This window comes from Taudactylus pleione, unplaced genomic scaffold (genome assembly GCF_031769625.1).
Source record: "Taudactylus pleione unplaced genomic scaffold, aTauple2 ptg000214l, whole genome shotgun sequence".
In the NCBI taxonomy this organism is placed as follows: Eukaryota; Metazoa; Chordata; class Amphibia; order Anura; family Myobatrachidae; genus Taudactylus; species Taudactylus pleione.
In genome coordinates, this window is record NW_028284616.1 from 1,059,040 (window position 1) to 1,086,373 (window position 27,334).

Genomic DNA, 27,334 nt, shown 5'->3' on the forward strand with positions numbered 1-27,334 from the left:
GTATAAAAATAGAAAGTGGTAAAAGCCCTTATAAATAAAATAAACATCACACTGCATTTTTACTGATACCAAAGGAAAGAAGGAATTGGCACTACACCTTGGATTTATCTCAGCACTACACTATATCACCATGTATTTTAGCCAGAAAAAATTACATGCAGCATATTTTAGAAAAAAAAAGAAAAATATGCTGTATAGCCTAGTAAGTGACTTGCTCAGAAGGAGGGATCACATAAATATTGCTCTAAGTGGGATGGCCCGGAAATCCTGTGATAAAAAAGGGATGTATGGGGAGAAAAGGGAAGGTTATTGATCATCTTCTTGTTTCATTACTCTCTCTATGTGCCAGCATTCTGTATTTTAATTCCGTGTCACCTTTGCACCCTGTCCATATGTCCTTGCGATATCTGGCCATCATTAAGCAGTATATACAGTAACTTCATGAAGCCATCTCTTCCCTAAATGCCCTTCAGCAGCGGCTGCAGTTTTCGTTGAGAGCACACATGGACTAGGGGAGGAGGAGACTGTGCTACAGAAGAAAAAAATGATACTCTAGGGGGAGGGGGGCGAGCTTTTTCTTCCATGGTGCAGAGTTGTTACTGAAAGGACAGGCAAACTGCAGGATCTCGTTTCTACTGAAGAAGAGAAGGTACAGACTAATCATTTCCATTTGTCTTTACTCCTTACTTTGCACATCCTGGCCAGTCATAGGTGTAGGGAGCTGTCCCGTCTTGCTTAGTGCTGAATCTGTGTTTAATGTATCCTTAACGATAAGATTCTCCAGCTATTCTAATTTCTTTTCTTCCATGCAATGCTAGTCATGTAATAACAGACACAGCCTTTGCATAGCTTGTGTTCTCCTGTCACTGTCCCCGCTTTGCTTGTTATCCCTTCTAATTTCTTTTTTCTGCTGATACATCTGTTTTCCTGAATACAATACTGTACATTGCAGCATGTGCTGTCTATGAGAGCCGTGCTTAGATTTATTGACAAGCAGGGCAGTGCTGGGCATGCAGCATCAGCTGTGATAGTATTAGACATCTAAATGATACAGGGCAGACACTTGTGAAGTTGTTTTACGTTTAACCTATCAGTATTTCTACTGTATGCAAATTTAATATGACTGTAAGATATCTGCAATATCTGCATCCTGCATTTAACTTTTTTGGTCACAGACACCCATTTCAAACTCTCCATACAAATACGTGCCAATGTGAAATATCAGGGATGCTTTTTAGGATATTAAATGAGTCATAATTTGACAGTCTTTGAAGGACCAGCAGAGGGAGGCATCAAGCTGTGGTATATTGAGAAAATGACAATTCTTATCACCTGCAGTGCAGGAGTAGGACTACTCTGGGATATCATTTGTTGCAGCCCACTAGGTTGTGCAGTGAGGCGGAACACCCACTGCAAAAAGAGTGATTTGCTGTTTTGTTAGTTATTATTTTGGTATATTGGCTGTCAACAAAGACTGAAAAGTGTGAGACATCATGCTTAATACCACATTTTGTTTATGTATGCTTTATATGAACTGAGGTGAAAACAGGCAGCAAAGGCTGCATTGTAGATTTCTGTGGGATGTCTATGCTTGTGTTGGCAACATGACTTGCATTTGACCTCTATGAGGTAAAAAGGCATGTTTTTGTTTCATTTTATTATATTTTTCCATTTTCTTTAGATTATATCTGTCAATTAGCCTCAGAAAAGTGTCTGGTGTTAAAAGAATCTTGTGACTACAGCATAATAATTGAAACAGGACACCTCACCTTCAAATGTCCCTTCAGACACTTCCCTCCAGACACTGTACAAAGGCTGTCCAGTAGCCAAAGCAATTCAAAGATACACACCTTAAAGATCACAGATATGTTTATTTCAAAAGCAGCATACTAGTGATGGTGATTTTATAACATAAATACTTTGTGTACATATAACACCAGATGCTATAAATCTTTGCACCATATTTTCAAGTATGTATTCAAATTTTAAAGCAAACTAGTTTTCTAAAGTGCACATATTTTTTTTCTCTTTGATGTTATCCTTTATTGATTTCTTAATACATTTGAAATAATTTAGTTTATTTTGTGTTAGTAATTTATTTAAAAAAAAAACTGCTGAACTGTGACGTAAATTTCTATTCAATAAAACTCACACCAGCATTGGAGACGTTTTTCAAATATGGTAGCTTTTCAAGGATCAATATTTCAAAAATATAATGCTTGTGCATAGTGACAGCAAAAAAACCTCTTGTTTTTGGATGATTTGTAAATTAAAATATTTGAAAGTATGTATTTTTCATGTATTACAGGCTAGAACACACAAGTTTACCTGATAGTCTTGCATGTAATATATAAAATAAACTGAGTGGAAGGAATCAAAAGCCATCAGTATGGATTTTGTTATGAAGCAAGCTTTGGGAGGTAAGTGCAGGCATCTCCTATTCCCCTATACAGTATGTCAGAAACTTAAGTACAATGCGTCAATTTCCGAAGCTCCTCCCATTCTCTTGTATATCACTGCACCATGAGGTAAAATGCCAGAGTCACCACCTGAATAGCCAGAGGCAAAACATTTGAGTAAGTTAAAAATATTTTTAGAATATTTTATCAATAATCGAGCCACAAGGTAATTCTGATTCCATTCACACATTGCATTCTGTTTTTATCACTTTGAAATTATTTTCAAAACTGCAAAATCTTATATCATGTATTGCACTGGTTCTTTGATTAAATATGATATACATTTTATTTTATAATATTACTTTATGCTTAAAATAATCAAAAACAACAGGGATAAGCTAACAAAAATATTGAAATGTGTAAAATGTACATTAGTTTTCAAGTACCAACATAGTATGAATAATTTTATAGTTACGAATTTACTATACATGTTCATTGTACAAAGTGTTTAATATTTTCTTTGGCATATAAATATCACCCATCTCATTTGCTTATCAAACTTCACAAATGAATATATATCTGTATTGCATACATGGCATTAAGTCAGTAGACTGCTTACTTCCTTAAAGTGTCTGTCAAATGTTTAATTGAGCTTTAGTAAGATGTATTTTAATTAAATAATGAAGTGACCATTTAGTAGCCAAGTCTTAATTGTTATGAGGGAAGGCAACATACAAGTCTATCTTTGTGTTAAACGGGCAGTTGGTAATTTAGAAAATTATGTATTTGCTTTAAAATGTTATTCCACTGTGGTAATTAGCACCTTCTTTTATGCCAAGATCACCAGCACTTTCCTGGACAATCATTCACTGCAGCTTTTTCAGCAGAAAAATCATTGTGCCATAGATATGGCTGTTTCCTCTTATGTTTTAGGTGCAGTGTCAAATTGTGCACTGCAGTATTTTTGCTTACATGAAATAATGTTTTGTGCAAACCTTTTTTTAACAATTAGGATAAATGGATTAATTAAGATCTGCTGACTGTAGAAAAACAATCTTGCAAAACCCGAAATAGGATTGGATCCATTAAGCAGACTCCAGATAAAACCATTTGTCAAACCCTTCACTTTGAAAACAGCTATATCGATAAAGAAAATGATTAAAACCCAGTGAACTGTGGTTAAAATGACTTTTATTTCCATTGATTTATGCCACGGGACAGTTGAAGGTTAAAGGAAAGAATCTTTTAAGTTATTTCATTTTAAAATGAGCTAAGTGTAAAATGTTTTATATTATATTAAAACATTGAAGATGCAGGACAAAGTTTTAGTCAAGTGTAATTACATTATACATTATGGAGTTAATGCTGAGTTGTTGGCAAAATGAGCATAAATGATTCTAAAAATGAAATACAATATATATAGCATATTTCCCTTGCATGTCAGCAGCATATGCATCTGGTTTGCGACAAGGTGTCACCATCAGCATGTATCTGCACATATCCTATACAAGGTGCTAAAATATACCTCATAACAGGTGAATACGCTCTTCTCTGCAGGTTTTCACTTGTCCTACCTTAGAACACCCTTTTGCTTCCCATTCCACCACTGATGATGCTGCAGGCGGTTATAAGTGCCATAGACACATATGTGCAGGAACATACTTTGGCTGTAGAACAGCCTTGGCATCTATCCGTGCACGTGCACATGGAAAAGGGGAGTGGCTATGCCTTATGGGGCATGTCACAAGTCACAGGGGGTGTTTGGCCTAATGACGTGCCCTCACCTCTCTGCATTGGCGGCCGAGCAAAGCCCTGGTAGACTGAGCTGCTTGGCCAGGCTTTTGGGCCATATCAGGCCATCGGCCCTTCTGGCATTTGCCAGAGGTGCCAGATGGCTGGTCTGGCACTGCATATGCGTGTATTCACTTTCTGAGCAAGCGCACAGTGATTTCACGCAAGATACACTATGCATACTGCAGTAGTGCTCATTCTACATCAGCTCCAAAGCCTCTGATAGGTACACTAGTCCAGCACCAGAGATGCATACCTAAGGTAACTCAGGATCACTTGCTTACTATTGGACTGTTTCTGAGTCACACAGAAAGTAGCTATAGGAAACCTGATTTACTAGCTTATGCTAAGTGAGAGTCCATAGGGCTAATGCAGGGGATCAAGTATATTCAAGCAGAAAACTATGCTAGCCAATGCTTTTTACACCAGCCACAGCAACTGTCATCTTTAGTATGGGCACTTGCACCAGCCTCATGCTAAGTACAATTGATCCATCTAAAACAGGCTTCCCTTCCCCATATGCATTTAGAAATGTACAGAGCTTTAAATACACAACCATGACACTCCCACAAGTCAGGGCGGGCCTGTGTGCTCACATTGTTGCCACCCAATTGCCTGGAAATGCCAAAATTCACAGACAGACAGAACCATCCAAGTTTCGTTCGCCTCATAATAGGATGGAGATATGGAAAAATTTGCAAGTCCACATCTGCGCATGTGCTGTATGCAACAACTTGCCATGCACAGAGATTCTTCTGAATGAGCCCTTATATGAACAGGGCCAAACTCAGCAGTTATTATTCTCAAAATGATTTATGCAAAACATTGTATTTGAATGCATTTATTTTACATTAAAATCTAAGGGGTCTATGTACTAAGCCTTGGAGAGAGATAAAGTATCAACCAATCAGATCCTGTCATTATTCAAACACAGCCTGCATAGTGACAGTAGCAGTTTGGTTGATTCTTTATCTCCATCCACTTTATCTTTCTCCAAGTCTTAGTACATATACCCCAAAGTTCTAAAAAGGTTGGTAAGTATAGTAGTCAGAAAAGCAGCAACTTAAGAAAAAAAAAGTCAGATATAAAATGACTGATATACAGTAGGAGTTAGCAGTTAGATGACTATTCATATATAATGTCTCGTTGGTGGAATTTCTTATGATTTACAATCATGCTCTATAGTGTAGCATAATATTATAAGCGCAACTAAGACACTGATTAGACAAATAAATTACAAATTGCATATAGGACTAATTCAGTTTTCCCTGTTCGAGCTCTATTTTGCTCAATTGATACTTTAAATAGTAAACATTAAAAAAAGGAGGGAGTAAAACCTTGTTAGGATTTTATCATGAATATTTCCTTCTCTCAGCCATGGGTTTTATGAGATACTTAACCTCCTTGGTGCCACTAATCAATGTCGTCTCTAGGCCCCAGAGGAGTGTTAGATGCAGTGTTTGCCACAGCAACGATCTCATCAGCTGCCTTTGAAACCCTCTGACAGTGCATCTTACATTCACTCCAGCCTCTTAGACAGAACACAGCAATTGTGTGAGGAAGCTTCTAAATAATTTATTATTTCTGTATCCCTGCATTAATGTAACCTAAAATGAGATCTGGGCATCTAAGTTATAGCAATATAAATAATGCTAAAAATAACTTTGTCCCATATTGGCTGTCTCAGCTATATAAGAGGGACATTTTATACATATGAGATTTTAATCTAGTTTGCATTTTTGGGCCCTTTCTTTGTAAAACAGAAGCTCACAGCCTGTTGTTACCATTAAGCTGGTTACACACTATAATATATAATGTATCATATATAGTTCCTACAGGGATCAATCGTGTGGATCGTATAGTGTGTACGCTTGATTGTGTGTGCACGGCGGTCAATCAGCACATTGCTCCATCTGCTGTGCTGCACAGCAGATGGGACGATATAATGAATGATGCCATACTGCCACATGCAGCATAGAAAGATACATTGCGCAGTAGTACAGCGGATCGTACAGCCGGCCCTGGTGTATCGTTACATTGCGTCGTTCCATTGCCTGGTACACACATCGCGTAGTCTGTACACCTCTTTAGGGATATATGAACGAAAATGCCGGTTTTTAGAAGTGGAGATGTTACCCATAGCAACTAAACAGAATCTATGTAACATTTATCTAGCACCTTCTAGAAGATAATACAGTAGCTAAAATCTGATTGGTTGCTATGGGCAACATCTCCACTTTAGTAAATATACCCCTTAGAGGCTACTCTTTTCAGGTTTGTGGAAATTAATTATCCCATGGTCTAAACAGATTTTAGAGGACAGTTGTTTACATTAATGACACAGAAATGTTCTAGAATGCTACTACAATTTTGGCCTTCATCAATCTACAATGAGGAAGGTAGCATGGAAATCGAGAAAATTAAACATCATTGATATTCTTTCCCAAGAGAAATCACTCAAAGAGCAAGAATTACAATAGTCTGGGAGCACACAAAGAACCCCAGGGTAGTAGATAATTATCTTTTGTATTGTTTAATGCAAGTGTTAATGAGAAAAGAAAAATAAGAGAAATGTTATATTCAGAAAATAAATTGAAACCGCTATACCCACAGTGTGATACATGGAATTGGGAGCATTGTGGTGTTCAATTACTTTGTATCCTCAAGTCCAGGCTGGCTACATATAAACAAGGTTACAAATAATATTACCATTTGATTTTATAGGAAAATTCTGAGCTGATACTTAAATTAATGTGGCTCATGTAATATGACCATTTCCAAAAACACAGAGGTAAATTTACAACCGGATGGCTGATTTGAATAAATATTGTGTTTATAAAAGATCAAAATAAAGTCCTGTTTTGAACCACATTCCAGGTTGCACAGTTCAGCAACCACTGTAGTTTTACAAAATAATATTATTGAAGTCAGTTCCCATCTCTTTCACTGTTCTTGCTAGCTGCTATACACATAGGGCCTATCAGAGTTGTATGCTTTTGCCGATGTTTTCGCAGTTGAAGGATTATCAGTCACACTGCACATGTGTCAAGGTACATTACAGTAGTTGCTTGCAGCGGGTATTTATTCACAGTGTGATTGACCGTCAGGAATCATTTGGGAGAGGTGCGGCAAGGAATAAAGGTGTGCTGTGACCATTTGGGGGGCATGTCTCACCCTGCAACTGTGATCCCATACACAAAAATATGGCTCCGGTTTCTCAATTCCCATGCCCATTTTGAGGGACTATAGACTCTCTCAGGACTGCAACAATCGAATGATCTGCAAACGATGATGCAACTTTGTACACACAGATGCTGCAACGTTTTATGTAGATGCTTGGACTTGCAAAGCTGCTGGTGGGCGGCTCAATACATCTGCGGCATTTGCATATTTTTACATAGCATCTGCCTGCACTGCATAGCATCTGCACATTCGCATCAGGCCCACAGTTCAGCACCAGAGTAGTCCAACTGATTACAGTGCAACTGCTAATAACACCATTACATTCAGCTAATTTAGATGACATAACTTTGGCATCTCCAATGGAATGTGGTTTGGAATGAATCTTGAGGAACAGAAAGCATTTGGCTTAAGTCACTGCAATTAAAAGAGATGTTGATAGTCCATAAATGTAAAAGCTTCCTTATGCTTTTCAATGGGGGACATTTATAAAACTCTGCTACAAGAAACTGTGAAAATGGGTGGGATGCACTAACACTAAAATGCGGTCAAACCTCCGAAAACTGCTGTTTACGGAGGTTTGACTGCATTTCCCATAAGTATCAAGCTCTGTATAATGAAACTTTCCAGAGCTTGCACTGGATAGGCATCACCATCTATAGTCGGCATTGCCTAATAGGAGCTTATGGCCTTATTTTCAGATATTTCCCCTGGGTCCCCAGCAGATCTCGCATGCACTGGCTGGCAGTTACTCATGTGAAGAAGGACCCCTGGGTCATAAACTCGGAAGCCATAACACTGCAAAGGACAGTTCTTATTGGAAGAGCTATATTTTGTGGCTTTAATCGAAAATCTACATGTATACGGTTTTACTAAACACCACTATGTATGATGTAAGTGAGGGATTTATCACATTCAAAATGCAGTGTTTGATAACATCTCTACAAGGGCAGAATATATCAATCAGATGACTGCTTTCAGGGAAAAATTGGTAATCTCATACAAAATTGTATTTTCGACACTTTTACCAAAGAAAACGCTTTATAAGTATTTCCCATTAAATGCTTTATCAGAATGTCCAATAAATTCTCTGTGTTAGATGCCAATGATGGTTTCTGCCAAGTCAATCTGAATACTTCAAATCAGACAGTACATCATTGGGAACCTTTGTAATGTGCATCAACACATTTCAGAAACTTTGTGTGAGATCAGCTGAGCTCCATGTTCTAGGTATATGAACCCTCTGAAAGAGTGTCTGAACTGCAGGGAGATAGAGAGAGGAAATGGTTTCCTTGGACCCATGCCCACATACCACAAAGGAAACTGATAACTGGGCTTTTTTGGGTCATAATTGCAAGTTTAGGAAGTGGCAACTGTTGTAAAACAGACCCCAGGGTAAGGATTTCCTTATTAAGCTCTGTAATGGTAGAGACTGTGCAACACCTCACAGGAAGACAAGCACGAAGCTCTATGCAGTCAATCTGGTTAAGATCAGTGAGAGTTGAGCAAAAAATAATCACCATGTATATTTTTAATTATAAAAAGTATGTAATACATTTCAAACCATATAGCTAGAAAGTAGCAAGAGCATAGAGTTTGTGGTAGACGGCAAGATCAATATTCCAACCGAGCTTATAGAGTACTTAAGGTAAATTGGTCAGTTTAGTCCTATTGGTATTATTTGCCATCTGTAATTCAATAGTGTAAGTAAACAAATTGGTCTTTCACTTATAAAATATTGAGGACTAAATTTAAGTCTAGAACTTACATATTATTAGCTAGTAAATCTTCCAGACCTTCAGCATTCCACTTTCTGCATCTGGCACAAGTGCTGTGGGCTGCTGACCTCTACAATAGTTCAAGTCCAGTCTGCACCCATTGATCAGTCTGTTAAATAGCTAGGACTGTTAAAACATATGCAGCAACTATTACCTGACAGAATTTTCAAGCATATCATACACAGTAAAAAGAATAGCTCAAATAACTCAGAGTTCACCATGATACATCATAAACAATCTGTAACTGCTGCAGGAAAACAATTGTTGTGCCACTAACCCCAAGCAAAGGCAATCAAACATAAAAAAGCTTTGCCGGTTAAAGTGCTTAGCTATGTCTAACCTTGTTTACATACAAAGAACTTTTTAAAAAATATGAGGCTGAATTGAATGTCAATGCACATATGTTTGCTTAATCTGATATCTGCAATTTTGTACTGCACATGCCCACAAAAAAGGCAAATGCCTACATCCTTCATCTGGAACTTGCACTTGGAGAGGTGGAACGGAGAATGGAATAGGCATCAAACACAGACCAAATAAAATAAAACTGTGCTTGTGTAATTGAGAACTGCGGTAGGCCTACACAGGTGTACCAATTTGCTCTTTACTTGTGGCTGCCGGAAGGGCATTGCTTGTGTCTATATCAGGGGTATTTAAACATGCACACCTATAGCTGCTGTGGAACTACACATCCCAGCATGCCTAACCACAACTTTAGCATGCCCTAATAGTAAAACTGGTGCAGGGTATGCTGGGATGTATAGTTCTACAACAGAGGAAGAGCCACATGTTGAATACCCCTGGTCTATATTATGATATTTGATGGATATACTTGTAATATATTTAAGCTATATTCATTAAAACATGTAAAATAAGATTATACTTGATTGCATTAAATTTTGAATAGCGTGCAAGAGACCTCAGGGTTTATTTACTAAGTGCCGGTTGGAAAACCCCACACTTCTGTTTCATGTTTATGCCCAATAAATAAAAGGGCAGTGCTTTTACTAACGGTGTCTTGATAGTAAAATCACAGCCCTTTTAAACGATCCAGAACTGCTTTCAGAAAGTCCAAGTGAATTAGTTCTTTATGGCACATGTCCTACCAATTGAAGAGTCAGTACCACTTCTTTGGAAAAGGCTTTTCGGTTTATTGAAAACTCATAGCAAATGAAGATATATAAAGCCAATATAACAAACAATGAATAGGATACCAACATGGGATGTAGAAATTAGATTTACATAAATTTGTAACGTGTTTCAGGGGCAAACTGCCACCTCCTCGGACTTATTTATGTCAGTATCTGAATATAATTATAAGTATGATATGTGAGAATTATATTTTACAGATAAATATATTAATAGCAGTTAATAAAAATCATTGTAAATAATTTATAATTATAAAATGCATAAAAACTGTATATTAATAAGCTGAAATCATATTGCTATCTTAATCATTTATAATGTTATAGCAAATACCAAATTGTAAATTAAATATAAATCAATCAGTCAAAATGGGTAAAACACAAAAAATAATATGCAAAGAGCAATTAATAAAAAAAGCTAATTTATTTGGGACATTGCTAGGATACTATCACTTCAAGGGTTGTTGGGTTAACACCCTAAAATCATATTTGCCTCCTTTTTCAGGCTCCTCTTTGGGAGAAGCCAAGAGAAATAGATGCAGCTGACTGGAGGTGGGGGTGGGGCCCAGTGCTTCACATTACTAGGCTCCACCCCTTCAGGGGGAATGCTTCAAATCATGGGTTGATCAAGAGGATTACCTGCAATTCAATGTATTATTATCCTTATATTGCTCACTTTGCTAGGAAGTAGACAGGAAGTGAGAGGGCCATCTACTCTTATGCGAGTCTGGGGGACTGCCCATAAATTCATGAGTCTCCCTCAACTTCCTGGAGAGTAGGAAAGTATGCCTAAAATACATTAATTGCTTTTATTTTATCTCCATTGGAGTTATATAGCATCAAGTTGATGCTTAGAGTACATTTTATGTATATATGAAAATGTTCCAGGCAGTGACATCATTAGACGGCTACAATCACTATGGGTAATGTAGGCGAGTCGACTCTAAGGAGGAGAAATTGATATATCAATCTTTCTAAAGAGTGGAGAAGAGAACAAGTGAAAAGTTGTCCATAGCATCCAATCAGCTTCTACCTAGAAGCTAATTGGTTGCATTGGGCAACTTCTTCACTTGTTAACTTCTTCACTCTTTAGAAGTTTTAATATATTTTCCCCCTAATTCCCCAGCTCTTCTCCTAAAAGAGTGGATGTCTCTTCTGAGCTGATAGACACATGCTTTTCTGACCACAGAATGGGGAGTGAGAGCAGAAAAGTAGCCCTGGAAACCTACAGATTAATTGCTGGGTACCTACACAAAATTTGGAATGGAACCTGGCTATACATTGTTGCACGCCTGAATGTAGGACTGTCAGTGAATTGCTGACTCAAAGTTTCAATGTTCATATCAATTATCTTCCCTTTTTATACACAAACAGTACTGTACATAGCAAATTATCTAGTTTTAGATGTGTAGGGTTCTTCTGGAGACACCTGCACAATCATTGTCCAATTACACAGCATTACATGATATAGGAACAATGGAAAAGATTTTCTGTCCATTGTCACAATACAACAAAAATCAAAGTTAATGTGTGAAGCATTATAAGCTTCTGAAACTTCAAAAACTCTTTTTTTTTGTCACTGAGGAACAGAGTGAACCAGATAGTAATCTTTGAGGTCAGACATGCTCATCATATACTTTTCTGCTGCCTTTCTGACGTACCCCAGAATTACTGTTTCAGACTCAGTGTTTGCATAACTAAAAAGAAAATAATAATTAAATTGGGACATATCTTTCTATCATGAAAAAATTGTTTATTTTGGTAAATTTTTGTCTGGCAAAGAAACACTGTATTTTACTGCAGCTACTGTAGTGTGTACTATACTACACGTAAAATGTCAGTCATCAGGAAAGGAACCCAGACAGCATCTGATCAGGCATTAAGGACATTGATAGTGTTTATGCTCTTGAGGCCAACTCTGCTTCCAGCGTAGTGGAGGATAAATTTAAAGCCACGCTGTGCTATCTTTCAAACTACTGTACACTTGTCTGTCTTGTATTACTGGTAATCAGAAAATACTTGCTGTATTTTAGTGGAACAAATGATTTAAAGGGAATATTCTCACATATTTTAGTATCACTCCATTGTTTTTTAAAAAAATTAAGATTATTGGAAATAGACACAAATATATACTCAATGGTATGCAAAAAAAACCTTTGCAAATAAAAAACACCCTCTAAACTTGAGACATAAATAGATGTTCTATTATATACAAGTTTTGCCTGCTGTCTTATATTCATTACATTTGGACCTACTAAATGTAAAATGACAAGCAGTGCAATGTGGGAAAATTATAAAGAAAAGTTGGCAGGTGCAAAATTGCAGAGAAGCAGTGCAAATAGCTAAAATGTATTTTCATTTTTTTACATTATGGCTTCAGGGTGGTGCTAAGGTTTAAGCCTGTGGATTTCCTATATAAAATTAGCATAGATGACAGACCATTGTAAGCATGTGTTAACACCAGGTCACTGGACATGTAACAAGTCAAGGCACCAGGGGTGTATTTATAATGGGTGCAGGGTGTGCGGTCACACAGGGCCCCTGGGTCCTGGGGGGGCCCATACTGCACACCCTGCACCCATATTATACTTACCACTCCGGAGTCCCATGTCACTCCGGTGTCAGCGCTGTAAAAAATGCCTGGAAAATGGCTGCCGCGGCCATTTTCCCGGAGTTTAGTGAATTTGCAATATAGAAAACAGGGAAAATGGCCACCGTGGGAGGTTACCTGAAAAATTGGGACCCTCCCCCAGGTCCCAGGAGAGTAGGCAAGTATGGTCAAAGCACAGTACACATTTCTTACACATTACAGTAAATGGCTGGAAAGTGTAAATGAAAAGGACTCAATTTGCTTGGAGCATGTTAAAAGCAAATCAAACAAAATACAAAAATACCTTTCCACACTTTAACTTCCCAAACTGAGTAGGAAACTTGCACTGTAATCCTATTACTAGACTGCAGCTACATTAGTTATACTATATTGGGTTTGTCTTTGAGGCCTTCTGCAAATGATATTGGGATGCAGTTCAACCCCTGTCCCAGCCACCATGGTGTAGGGAGTTGTAAATGGAAAATGCGGCCCAGTCACCAGGGCAAAAAAAAGCGCATAGCCAACTGACACGCATGCACAAAAAAAGAGCAGGTTGTAGTAAAAAAGACTTGTAACTTGCATTTACAATATGTCCAACTCTACATCAGGCACCATGTATACAAACCTAATTGAAAAACTAAGTTGCTGTAAAAATTAGCTCATAGAAATATGTGCTTCCAAATACTAATTTACCACATTCTATAATAAATATAATATTAACTGAAATTAAGCATAATAAAATATATCTGAAGTAGGAGAGTGAAAATACCCTAGCCTCCCAATCTTTCATAGCTCCTTACAGGCAATTGTTTTCAGGAGTAATTTAGTAATGCACATTGGGCCTGATTCAGGAGTTATTATAATAATTTTTATGGTCAAAACTCTGCAGTAAAAAGTGTATGGCAGGTGAGGCACTGCCTCCCCTATCTACCTTTTCTGCACATCCCTGATCAAAACATACCAACTTTCCAGCATTATATACTGCTGCACCTTTGTATAATACTCACATGCTCCCTCAGGTTCATATATGTATCTGTAAATCTGGCTCTGATACTAGCCAGTGCCTCCCTAGTGATTTAACTCACTGCATGTCACTGGTCAAGACCATTTCTTCAGTGCGTCCTAGTGAGCCTCTGCAAATTTATACGCAGCTGGAGAGGCCCCAGCATCTTAGGCGATATGCTCATGCTCAGAGATTGATGTGCAACCAATTTGCGACCATTGCGAACGTTTCCATTCCGATGTTTTCGCATTTGTACATAAATGGCAGATGTGAGATGCCAGAGGTCACATCTTTGGCCTCTGAGTCATTAGCATATTTTTGAAAGTCCCCTGCATACGCAGCAGTGACGGGCATTGTGTGCATCACTATGCCAATGTATTCGTAGTTGAGTAATTAACGACAGTCTGCACATGCATCCGAGTCGCACTGCGCATGCGTCAAGGAACAGTAGCATAGTTTCTCACAGCGAGTATTTATTCACAGTGTGATTGACAGCCAGGGAGTGTTTGGGGGAGGTAACAGGGTGTATCGGCTAAAAATGGAGGCGTGTCACAATTCTGGGGAATGTCACATTCTGCATCTGCGATTCTTTATGTAAGAAATATGGCTCTGGCGTCTCAGTTCCTGCAGCCATTCTGTGCGACCATAGAGTTACTCAGGACTGATAACATCGAGGCATCTGCGTCCGATGCTGCATATTTATAGGCAAATGCTTAGATTTGCAAAGGCACCTTTGAGTGTTTCAAAACATATCTTGGTGTCTGCGATATTTGTATATTTTTCCACAGCAGCTGCGTACAGATTGTAGATGTGATGGCTATAGCATACATCTCTGAATTAGGCCCATTGTCCCGTAATGACAATATCTGACATTTATTGTAGCACTAAGTGACTACTACACTCATAGGGATGCTTACAGTAGATTAGGTACTTTTCCAATTTCAGTCCTAGCCACTTATTATTTCATTCATAAATACTGGAAGTACAGTACATTGTATTCCTATATAGTGGTGACAATTCTGTCTGTACTCATTTTATTTTTATTAGCACTAAGAGATCCAAGACTAAACAGTTTATTAATGGTTTAAATTTATTGTGATGATCTTAAAATGATAGCAACTTCCTAGAGAGATACAGCAACTATTGTCAGATGAATACTAGAGGAATAGTGCTAGATATAGGATTTTAACATTAAAGTCCTTTTCAAACTAGTATTTTGTGTGAATAATTTTAATGAATTACAGTAACGGTAAAAAAAACTATAAACAATGACTATTGCATACACCCCAACATGCGTGCTCTATGAAAAAGAGACCAGCACATGTTATGTTTGGGGCATGGCCACGCATCACGTTTCCATTCCTCATCATGCTGGGGGCATGCCCAGCATTCTCTGAGCTGTTGGGCTACCCTCAGCCTCTCTTGGCACTGTGTGGATGCCGCACACATAAGATTGCCCCAACAACCTTTGCCTCCAGTATGAAACTGCAGCCCCCATATATGACTGGAGGACTGTGCCCAAAATGTGGGACTGTCCTGTGAAAAAATCAGGAAGGTTGGGGAGTATATTACTGCACTAAGTGTGCTTTCTTAATAATGGGCTCCAACAGTTTTGCATCCTGCCCCAAACTGCTTCAGTTAATAATAGAGACAGGGGCCTATTCATGATCAGTTATGGGCCTAGTTTCCTCATGTTTTTTATAATGGGCCAATTCATTATTAGGGGCCTGATGGGACTGCCTAGTGGTCAGCAAACTCAACATCATTAGATGGCGTTGATTCCCAGAACCACACTCCTTCCCAAGGGAAAGAGGTCCAGGGTTGCAAAGAGGGATCCGAGTGGTTACTTCCACCACCTTTGCACTGCAGGACATGCAGCCATGCACATGTGTGAACTCAGGCTGGCACGGCACTGGTAAGTAACACTGCTACTTAGTAGTGTTATGGATCATGTGGACGGCTGCTTTTCGGACAACTGCACTGCACCAGAGCAATAATGAATTGCTCCGATAGTTAAGTATCCACCTCCAAAACTCGCATCAAGTTTGGATACTTAATTATCAGAGGCCACTCAAACCCTGATGATATGTTCTTTATGCTAAGGAGTCAGGAAGAACTACTTCATCATGTGCAATTATTATCGGTCCTGCGCTTTCAGCATATATGTCTCTGTACTTTTTAGTAACTGTCAGAACAGGAAATCTGCATGTAAGGCATCATGTGGGCAATTCATTTAAATAAGTAAAAATATTTGTGGATAGCATAGAAGCCACACAGCACTGCGGTTCATTGGTTTGATGCCAACCAGTATAATATCTGGCCTGATTCAGAGCCGGACGCTCTGACAGAGCGCTCGCTCTGAAGCAGGGCCGTCCCTCTGAATTTTAGAGCGGCCTCCTGGCTGCTCGCATAGCTGTGGTTGACCACCCACAGCTATAGCGAGCGGCCAAAAAGATGTTCGCGAAGGTCAAGACCATCGCGACCATCGGGCTTGCGATGAGACCCTTGTGGTAGGGTCTCGTCTGCTGCAAGCCCTGGAGTGCTTTTGGCTCTATCAGAGCCAAAAGCACTCCCACTGACATCACTTGTGATGTCAGTGGGGCCGGCCCCAGACAATAGGCTTTCCCATGGGAACGCCTCCGTCTGGGCAGCCACGCCCCCGGCATGCCCACCAAAGGGGGCGTGCAGTCACTCACCATCGTGTGCATGCGCATTGGCCCAACATCAACCCGCTTGCGAGTGCTCAGCGCTTGCAAGTGGGTCTGAATCAGGTCCTCTGTTTGGTTTTGTATGTCCTGACCCTGTGTTGGTGGGTTTCTCTGGGTGCTCCAGTTTCATGCCATATTTTGGTTGGGCATATAGATTGTAAGCCCCGCTGGGTCAGTGACTGATGTGAATGATTAAATATTTTCTGTAATGTGCTGCATAAATATGTAGGCACTGTATGATAAAAAGATTTTGATAAACAATAATCTTAAATAAAAGAGCTAATTTTTCATGGAGGAAAAACCCAGCGCAAAAACTTTTGTTTGACACCACATATAGGGGCCTATTCATCATCACTTTATATTTTACAAATGCACATTTTTACCTGCAATTGTAAAAATGTATTTATCGGGACATTCATTAAGAAGGTAAAGCAAGAGATATCACAGATATCTCCTACTTACCTTTCTCTTGCGGAATGGCCCGCTGTCCCCATACACTAGTATGGGGACAGAATTCATCAAGCTCCAAAAACACAATATTTCCGGAGCTTGATTGCGGGAGCATTCGCCAGCTTCAGTTGGCGAGTGCTCCTGCTACCTGTTCCTTCCCTATGGGAAGGAGACCCAGGCTGAGGGATCCTTTTTGGATCCCTCCGCCCCTGTCCGGCTCCTTCTGCTGGTGAACAGGGCTCCTGTGCCCATGCGTGGGGACATACGATTTTCGGAACAGCTGACTTTCGGAACAGCTGTCTCCACACTGGAGCAATGATGAATTGATCTGGCGCCCGCTGCGAGTTAGAATGTTGGTTATTGGGGCCCGATAATTAACATCATGAATAGACCCATAGACATTTTGTCACACTCCACAGGGCAGACCTCTTTACTAGTGGAGGATAGCTCTTAAATGTACTTGACTTTTCTAGACACCAATAATTGCTCCCATCATGGTTCAAGCAGCAGAACAGGAACCAGTGGGTTAGATCTGCATTGCAAGCTAACTGTAAGAGCTGCCCATATGAATGGCAGTGAATATATTTTAATCTATGTTTTAATTTACTTTTTCTATTCTGCAGGCATTATAGAATTTACCAAGCTCTATTTACTAAATGCAGCACACATAAGCTGTTCTTTCTTTGTAATTATGGGTAACAATACATGAACACTTCTCTTATTATTTATTTTGCATGTAATTTTTTGTTCATGTTCTATATGTATAGACAACTGATTCAGAGTTGTATACTAATGCTCCCACACCTGCGATTTTTGTAACAGTGTATGTGTAAAAATATGCTAATTTAATAGTGGCTGGGATTTGTACTGAGACACCCACCTGAGCATTCACAGCTGTCCACATCTGCCTAACACGTACGTAGCATCAGATGCGGATCATGCCAACATCAACTCCTTGACTGAGTCTATGTTCACTCAAAATGGGCGTCGTAACTGACATGCTGGAACCTTGTTTGCTAAGTTTGGGATCGTAGATGCAGGATGTGATGCCCCCAAAACAGTAGAGACACACCAGTATTTAGCCAAACTCTCCACTGCCTCCCCTAAAATGCTCCCTTCCTGTCAATCACACTCAAATAAAGATTTGCAGAGTGTGACTACGGTGTGCCTTGACTAATGCACAGTGCAACTTACATGCATGCATAGTGGCAAAAACGCTCCATTTGAGAAAATTTCAGCATTGTGTACAACTCAGAATCAGGCGCAATGTACCTAGCTTATTTTCTTGTTTTGTAAGCTGGATTTAAGTCTCAGTGTCCTTATTTATTCCAGCTATATATACAGATGTGCTGCATTTCTGTCTCTGTTTACACATGCTGAATATAGTTGTCAGGATTTGTTGTTGCTTTGTAATGTATTTCTTATCAGTAAAGACATATTATAAACATGCTCAAAGGTCTATGCTAAACAAGTCCAATGTGCCACATTCCTTACATTGTGCAAACAAAATTAATGAAAGTCAGGAAGTAACCTAAAGTAAAAAACGAAAGCTAATGTCAGTACTTATTTGTAGGAATTAAAATAGATTTAACACTAGGCAATATCAAAAGGAAAAGAAAGAGAAAAGTTAAAATTCCTTGGCTACTCAATGAAAATCATATTTAACAATAGTAATAATAGTTGGAACCATAAAATACATAAATCATATTATGTTACATATGAAGATAGTCAATTTATTGTCAAAAAATAAGGAAATATAATACTAGGTATAATTAAAAACATACAATTCAAAAGAACAATATGAAATTATAAACACATTGTCACATAGTCATATGCTTACCAGTGAATGTTATCAAATAACCCACAATCATACTTGACTACCCTCCTAGAATGTCCAGAACACTCCTGAATTTTTGGGAGTCATACATATTCCCTCAAGATCAGGTCATTCTCCCTCATCCCATCTGCTTCCTAGTGAAATGGGAGGGACTAGAGGGTGATGATACGCCATCATTAGACTATGGGTTTTTCCTAAAATGACTATTTCTTTTTAGACTTGTATTCTTTTCACAAATCATCTGAAACTGAATTTTAACTCAACTGCCAACAAAAACAATAGTAATTTTAGGAAAAGTTCTTAGTCTAGTCATCATAGCCAAATTCCCTCACTGTGATGCTGTTATTCATGGCAATGCAACATGGGGGCGGGCCATAATGATGTCATTTGCCCTGCCCCACAGTATCCTCCTGCATTTCCTCTTCAGGAGCTCTCATTGAGGGGAGGGAAACAAAAAAGTGTAGCTATGTTCAATGTGTTTGTCCTATTGCAATAGGGCCTAAAACTAGCAATTTTTTCACTGAACATTTTTGGCTTTCCACTACTCATCATTTTAAAAATGAGTGAACATTGTTTACTGCTCATGTTATTGAAAATGTGTTAGAGATATATAATATTAACATTAAACTCATGCAATGCTTTTAAATTAATTCTAGTGCAACATTTATATTTAAGTCTATTTGTATATAACATTAAGGCAGGGTGTATTTGTTATGTACTTTGAATGATACACTAAACTCTAAGAGGAAAATGTATGAAAACTAGTGTATAGGGAAATCATACAGTTGCCCATAGCAACCAGTCATAATCCAACTTTTATTTTCTAGACAGCTCTAGAAAAATGACAGAATCAGATTGGTAGCTAATAGTTGATAGCAATTTTTTTATATGAATATGGAAGTTTTCATAATATCCCTCATAATGTTTACTGTTAGATTTGGAAGCTGTTATCATTGCAGCATTTTCTTAACTAGGAGAAGATGTATGAAGGCTTGGGGGTATATTTACTAAAGTTACATTTGTGTCAGTTTTGTTTTTTTTATGTATTTATAGGTGATTTTAAGTTGATTTTGCAAATCACGGATTAACTAAAGGCAAAATTGACTAAAATTGACTATAAAACTGAATCCCTACCAAAATTACCATTGATCAAACATCGATACTTTGCCATAGATCACTACAGGATTCCCTCATTTACTAACAGTCAAATTGGAAATTGACTAAAAATGTACTTCAAATCTCACTTTAAAATCAGCAAAACAGTGCACCTGCCTGAGGCAGGCGAGTTTGGGAAAAGCATGCACAGATCGCTATAATGCTTAAAAAAACCTAAAGAATTAAACGTTTAAGAAAAAATGGTGTTTGGTCCTCCCCTAAACCAATAACCTGCCCTAGACCTTTTAGCATGTTATAGTCATGGAAATTCGGGGGGAAAAATGGAGTGTGGTTACCTCTATCTTCCATTTACCAGCAACAGACTGAACTAGCCGGGATGGTAATGCCACAGAAGGAGTACACACAGTGTGGGCTCTTCTTGCCAAATCATTAAACCAGACCCAAACTGGTCCTCACAAGGCTGGCAATCCTCGGAGGGGACCCCACCAAAAAATGGGCTCTTCCTTGCATCCCTGGTGGTGGTGAATGCAGGGTTAATGGATTAAATTAAGAAGTAATATTGTTTTTCACACTAGAACTACAGGTACCAGCAAGCATGCCTTTGGCACTTTATAGAACTATAAGTGCCAGCAGGCCAGTGACACCTGTACCCCCACCTCTCCAAATTAAACAAACCACAGTACACACACCTAATATAGTAAATCTTTATTACATATTCATTCACTCACTCACCCACACTCACACGAAATACTTACCTTGCTCCATGAAGGAGGTTGGTCTTATTCAACAAGTATAAGTCCTAGGTCTTGGTAAAATAAAAAAAACTTACAAGACCCCACAGACATGCAGTGGACAGTGCTAGCTGCCTCCAGAAATGACTGAAGGTCATTCACGGTCATCTCGATTCACTTTGATGAAGAAGCCATTTCTAGGGCAGCGGCCACTCTCAGGTAATCAGCGGCTGCTGCCATGAGCTAATCAGCAGCTGCAGCCATGGATACCGGCCACTTATTCAAATGTTAGTAAATCAGCGATTTTGGGAGTGAGTTAGAAAGTCAGTTTTGGGTTGATATCAGTTGATTTAATTGATATAAAAATTTACTTAAAAATCAATCTTTAGTAAATATATCCCTTGAAGAGAGATTAAGTGGAAATAAATCATGAACCAACCAATCAACTTCTAATTGTCATTTTTTATACATAGCCTATAAAAAAGACAGGAGCAGATTGGTGGGTACTTTATTTCTCTCCAAGGGTTGATACATATAACCCCTAGTTTTCAATATGCTGTAGACAATTTGTAGCTATTTTACTAAATACTCTGTTGTAGAGTCCACACCAATTTAAAATACTTTTTCTTTCTCTTTGCATTTTTCTAAATTTTGATCACAGGTCACCCATATTTTAAATAACAGAGCATAAAAGAACAACATGGCAGTGTTACTTTAAAATCATAGCTACAGTAGGGCTACCATCTCTTTTTAAGTGAACATGTCATCAGTAAAAAGTAAAGATACAGAAATGGAATCACTTTTAGTGGTGGTATCTAATAATTTTGAAACAGGCCGAATATAATTTAGGGGAGTTAGACAAAGAACAAAACTTGCTACTCAACCCCACTCCACTGAGCTTTTTCCACTGATTTCAGAAAGTTCTGTAGTCATCGTTAACTATTGGTTGTAGGTGTCAACCGTATATCTGCATAATGTCCTCAGTTGTAGGAGGGTAACGACTGCTACCACCAATAACTTGGTATCACTCAGTCCTATGTAGCTGCTGCAGCACCTTCTGCTGCTTGTTTAACTAGATCCTCCAAGAATGCTTATGGTGGACTGGGTAAACTGTTCTCTTAGAAATTCAATGTTCAACAAGCAATTCTAATAGAAATTAGCACTTTTTAACTCTGCTGTCTCCTTAAAGACATGGTCCTTTAAACTCATAGAAGTATATAAAAGTTTTGTGCCTGATACTTGTTTATGAGGATCAGCATGGATATTTAATGTTAACTAACTAGGGGTTTTCATTCCCTCATGGACTTGAGGCCAGAAGTCATGGGCCCAGCCACTGTGCCACTGGTTTCACTATGATCACTTCCAGGGCTTTCTTGTTGGGGTCTAGCAACACCACCAAACTGATTTTGTATCCAGGAAGATTTACTAGAACATTGGGGCAGCCCAGCAGCATCAGCATCTGAAGCTCACTTACTGTACAGATGTGTTCTCATACATCTATCCTCAATACGCCATGTAGTGCAAGACACCTGACTTTGCTGATTAATTTGATATGTGACATTTGTATGTCTGTGTGTTACTGAGTCTGTATAAGAAGCACAACAGACCTTGGCATGGAAAAAAACCACTGCATCATAGCATTTGTTATACAGATTCACACTCAGTCACACACAGATATTGTATATAAGTGTTGCACATCAAATTAATCAATGCAATCTCATGGTGCATTCCAGATGCATCAAGTTGTGCCTAAGATGCATTTTTTGGGTGAAAAGATGCAAGAAAGAGTCACCCGGCAATAGCAGAGTTGCACAGGACCTGGTGCACCAAGAGGGCCTGTTTAGCGCAACTTCAAGAATGTATTAGGACACATCTGTAGGTGCCTGACACAGCAGACTCCATATACAATCAGGTAAACATAGGTATGATATAGATTTAATAATATTTTAACAAAAATATATGCTGTCCTCATAAAAGGCACCATTCTACAACCCATTTATAGTTCCCACATTGTGTGATGTATTATGGAGCGAGGACTCAACCACAAGGACAATATTCAATATAGTAGAATTAATACAAGCAAATAAATACAAGTTAATTGACAGACAATAAAGACAAAGGTAATTTTCCTAAGGAGTATACAGTCTAATTGCTAGTGCCGTATAAATATTTGTATCATGAATATAGGATAACATACAGTAAAAAATTGTGATCACAAATTAAGATAAAATCAATGATATTAATGAATGTTATGAATTCATAAATTAGTACTATATACAAAACTCTCTCAATATGTTTACCACAAAATTCTAAGAAGACTTTGCATATATCTGTAGCTACTAGAGGTAGTGAAACTTGTGTAAAACTCCCATTTCAAAACACAAGCAGAAGATCTTGAGAGCAGTAGATCAAGAGAGCCAAAGGTGTACAACTGAAAGTCTAAATTGTAAAAACTTGTTATCTGTAAGTAATGTGCCTTGTCACATCAATCCACTGTAACATTTTTTTAAGCAAACACATTTCTTATAGAAATTATGTCTTATATGTTTGTATATACAGTACTTTTTATATACTGTATAAGGACAGGTTTGATATACAGTATGTGTTATATTTTTGTGGTAGAACTACGAACTGTTGAATATCTCTTCATATAAGATCTTCACTGAACTACTCATTATCAAAAACCATCAGCACAAGTTGCTTCAAGTGTTTACTTAAATGTTCTTATCTTTTTGGCCACTAGGCAAAGCTGAAAAATAACAAAAACGTGATTGATTGCAAATGACTCATTATGTCATTTGGCACACTTCACTAGCATCTGCCATTTCAATGATCTACAGTGTTTACAATTCGCCAAACATGCGAGAGAATAAAGTAATTAAGTCTATTTCACTGGAAATATCACTTTCCATTTCTCTAAGAATCCACACCTGTTTTCTTAATGATCTCTCCAATACGTCTTTCATGTTTCATTATTAATAGTTGTTGGTTATGATAGTTCTGTGTTTATTCAATCCCTAATTGAATTTTTCTTAAGTTGTTTCATCTTCTCGATATTGTTGGTCTATGTAAAAATAATTAAAATGTATATTTTTTACACAAGCAACTCAATACCAAAGAGGACTTCTTTCTGCTTAAGATATTTTGGGATTTTGCAGGATTTCACATTGCAGGAAGCAATGGGCTCCAATCATTGAAATAATGTTTCCTGCAGTGTGACATCCTGCAAGATTCTGAGTAAGCATCATCTTTGCAGGAGTATGGTACCTGTTCTTTCTAATACCACATGACAGTGCTGAGTCTTTAAATACTGTTTGTTTTATGAGTAAAACATTTCAAGAACCAAAAGCCAAGAACATATTAAATAAAATACTAATTATAAACCATTGTAATATGGCTGCTTCTAATTTGCTTCAAGTGTTATTTTATTATTGATTTTTTTTTTCATTTCATTATATACTCCGGCTATAGCATCCACCATTCATCTCTCTAACTAAGTTTGTCAGATAGATATTGATGCTTTAGGTGTCTGCTTGTCAAGGTCACCCCAGACAAGTGACTACCCACCCATTCCACCATTAACCTCATCCAATTAAAGCTCCAGTGTTCTTACTCAAACTCTGATATGCTTCCCTAGTAACCACGGAAATCATAGAAGTGGTAACTAGGCTGTAGGCACACATATAGGTGACTGGGGTGTACTTAACACAAAAAAACCTTCCATATATATATATATATATATATAGTATGTATACACATATATATTATATATATATATATATATATACAGTATGTACTGTGTATATATATATATATATATATGTATATCTATACATGTATCTCATATTACATTCTCTCACTTAGAAATTATTTCCTTACTATCTCATTTACTCAGTTCTGACAATATAAATGTGCAATAGAGCTATGAATACTTAAACATAATTGTAATAATAAGACAGACTGATGCAGGAATGTATCATAAAATTATTAACTGTACAATTTTCTCATATTGTACAAATGAAGCTCTCAGAGGTATACAATATTGTTCAGGATTTGTATCTCATATTTTTCCTTTTGCAGATTTTCAAAGAATTACATTTGTGGCAAGTGATAATAGGCATGTATTGCCCAGAACTGGGGAACTGTTTTTTACTAGCCCTTTAAGTAATTATTTTTGGTGATATTCTTATTAGTATTACTAATAATAAGTATTGCAAAATATGTGCATCACTCAAGAAAAGAATGTATGTAGTGTAGTAAAAGGGTAGGATTGGTTTTCAAGGAATCCTAATGCTTGAAAAAAAATATCACATAACAGAAAAGAGAAAGATCCCGCACAGGACTAAAATGTATAGGTAACCATATTGAACCAACTTATTTGCAATTAATAACTTTTTACTCAATGTAAAAACATATAATATAGTTGGCGGTGCTCCTTGGAATCAAGTATACAAAATACTTATAAACTAAAAAAAAAAGATTTTCGCAAGAGCTAAAAAAAGAAGAAATTCCTTTTTTGGGGCACTCATTATACTTTACTTTTAATGAGTGCCCCAAAAAAAGGAATTTCATCTATTTTAGCTGTAGCTAAAATCTTTTTTGAAAAAAAATATATAAGGTATATAAATTGTTTAAAATGTGAATATTGCATTTCGGTGGATTTACCTTCTACGTACAGCAAATTGTTGAACCCTGGCCTCTTTATTAAGATTCCTGTCAATAATTTTAATGCAACTAGACTTATGGCCATGGAGCTCTTCTTTGAGCGACTTACATGCCAAAGGATCAGTATGATTCTTATTGGAAAGTCAACTTTGGGGCAAGATGCTGTCTCTGTGATTAAATAGAATCATGCATTCATGCAGACATACATCATACAGCTCTCTGTAGTGTTATAGGTAGAACTAGACACAAGAATACAGTACAGTGCACACTTGGACCTCTAAAGCATCATTTTTTTTGAACAGAGGTAACTGCATTTCCCTAGGAGGTGTTTCACAATAACACATTGGACAGCTCCAAGTGTGACGGCTAAGGAACAAAAATAAGGAATAACAAGGTAAGTTGTGCTTTTATGGTTATGATTTCAGAAGGGAAACTACATCCTCAGCTTTCATTTTTCTTTAAATTGATACTCTCCACCCACTTATATATACATGAACATATTTATGTAAATCTAGACAAAACGTTTTAAGATTATCACATAAACAGTTCATGTCAAACCATTAATTTAATGTATTGTTTCTGCTATCACTCTGCAATGTTAATGTACAGAATTTATTGATTTAGATTTCATGATAAAGTAAACAAAACATTACTTTGCCACTAAAAGCAACTTATAAGATAGATGAGGTAATTTATGAACATAATTATAAGTTCCTTGTGGTTTTATGTTGATTCACCTAAAAACAAATCATTTGTGACTTTCTTAAATATTTTACCTTGAAAATGTCAACACCTCTATAGGGATGATTGACTAACATTGCATCTTAGTGCAAGTTTTCTAAAATATAGGAACCAATTAAACAATTGCCTTTAAGATCTGATTGTTACCATAAACTAGCAATCTACAGCCCAGATTTTTCTGTGAAATACAACATGTTGGACAACCCGATTCACCAATTCCAAACACTTTTTGGTTGGAATCTGTGATCTGTAAACCCCATACATTGCAGATTTTTTTTACGCAATCATCTGCGAAACACAGAATTGCTTCAGTTGATTGCTGATGTATGGGGACCTTAACTTTCACTAGGCAGTTTTCAGTTGATTGCTGATTAGTTACTAGTGTAAATCTTCCACTGACCAATAAGAATGCAATGTTAGTAAAATAAAAATACATAATTTACTGAACTTTATATGTCCTCCAAAAAAGGTGTCAAAAAAACCTGTCACCTACACCTTAAACACTTATCCGATCAAATAATATATGACCTAAGAATTTACCTTTTTTAACATGAGCATAGTTTATACCACATTCATATCCTGAAATTATTGTGTCATAAAATTAAAGGAAACCATCAGTATAGAGCAGTGGCTCCTGAGTGGCTCTGAAGGCTCAGTCTAAAGTGCTAAAACACTTTCCCTTAATGCCAATTTCTAATTTAATAGTGGCCTAATGAAATACATACAATACTAATGCCGATAAATTTGAAATGTACACAAAGTGCGTTATTCTATAATTTGACAGAGGAGAAAAAGAGGAAAATATGTTTTCAAGTCAGAATAACTCCTTAATCTATACTCTTATAAGTGTGAACAAAAGTGTTTTCCATTTTTGAGGGGTTTACTAAAATCTAATTCATGAAAGCTACTATTTCTAAAAATTAATAAAATAAGACTTACTTACAAAAAAGTAATTACATTTATTTTTGTGGCCGTTTTTTATGATGTAGAAGTACTGTAGTTTTAAAATGTCATTGAAAAAGTATTTTTAAAATAATGTTTTAAGAGTTTCCTGCAAAACAAAACTTTCAATTAGTACTATACACATGTTGTTTTCTACTGATAATTAGATATATTTTATTTACTTGAATGGTTACAAATTAAATCAGATTTGGACCATTCTTCAATGTGTTATTTTTGGGCCAATTTGATTGTGTCCAA

The 27,334-nt window shown here is 37.3% G+C and overlaps 1 protein-coding gene across 2 annotated transcripts in view; it reads left to right on the forward strand.

The window, feature by feature from the left end:
- The first annotated feature begins 314 nt into the window (after nucleotides 1-314).
- The window catches only part of CPLX1 (complexin 1), a 221,383-nt gene continuing 194,363 nt past the window's right edge, over nucleotides 315-27,334 (forward strand). Inside the window, exons 1-2 of one of the 2 annotated variants that reach the window (XM_088478493.1) lie at nucleotides 315-649; nucleotides 2,309-2,420. In XM_088478493.1, the coding sequence (XP_088334619.1) occupies nucleotides 2,390-2,420 (31 nt within the window). In that variant the 5' untranslated portion in view covers nucleotides 315-649; nucleotides 2,309-2,389. Of the gene's footprint in view, nucleotides 650-2,308; nucleotides 2,421-2,540; nucleotides 2,577-27,334 lie in introns of those variants that run through there. The other variant, XM_088478494.1, reaches the window with a different exon arrangement.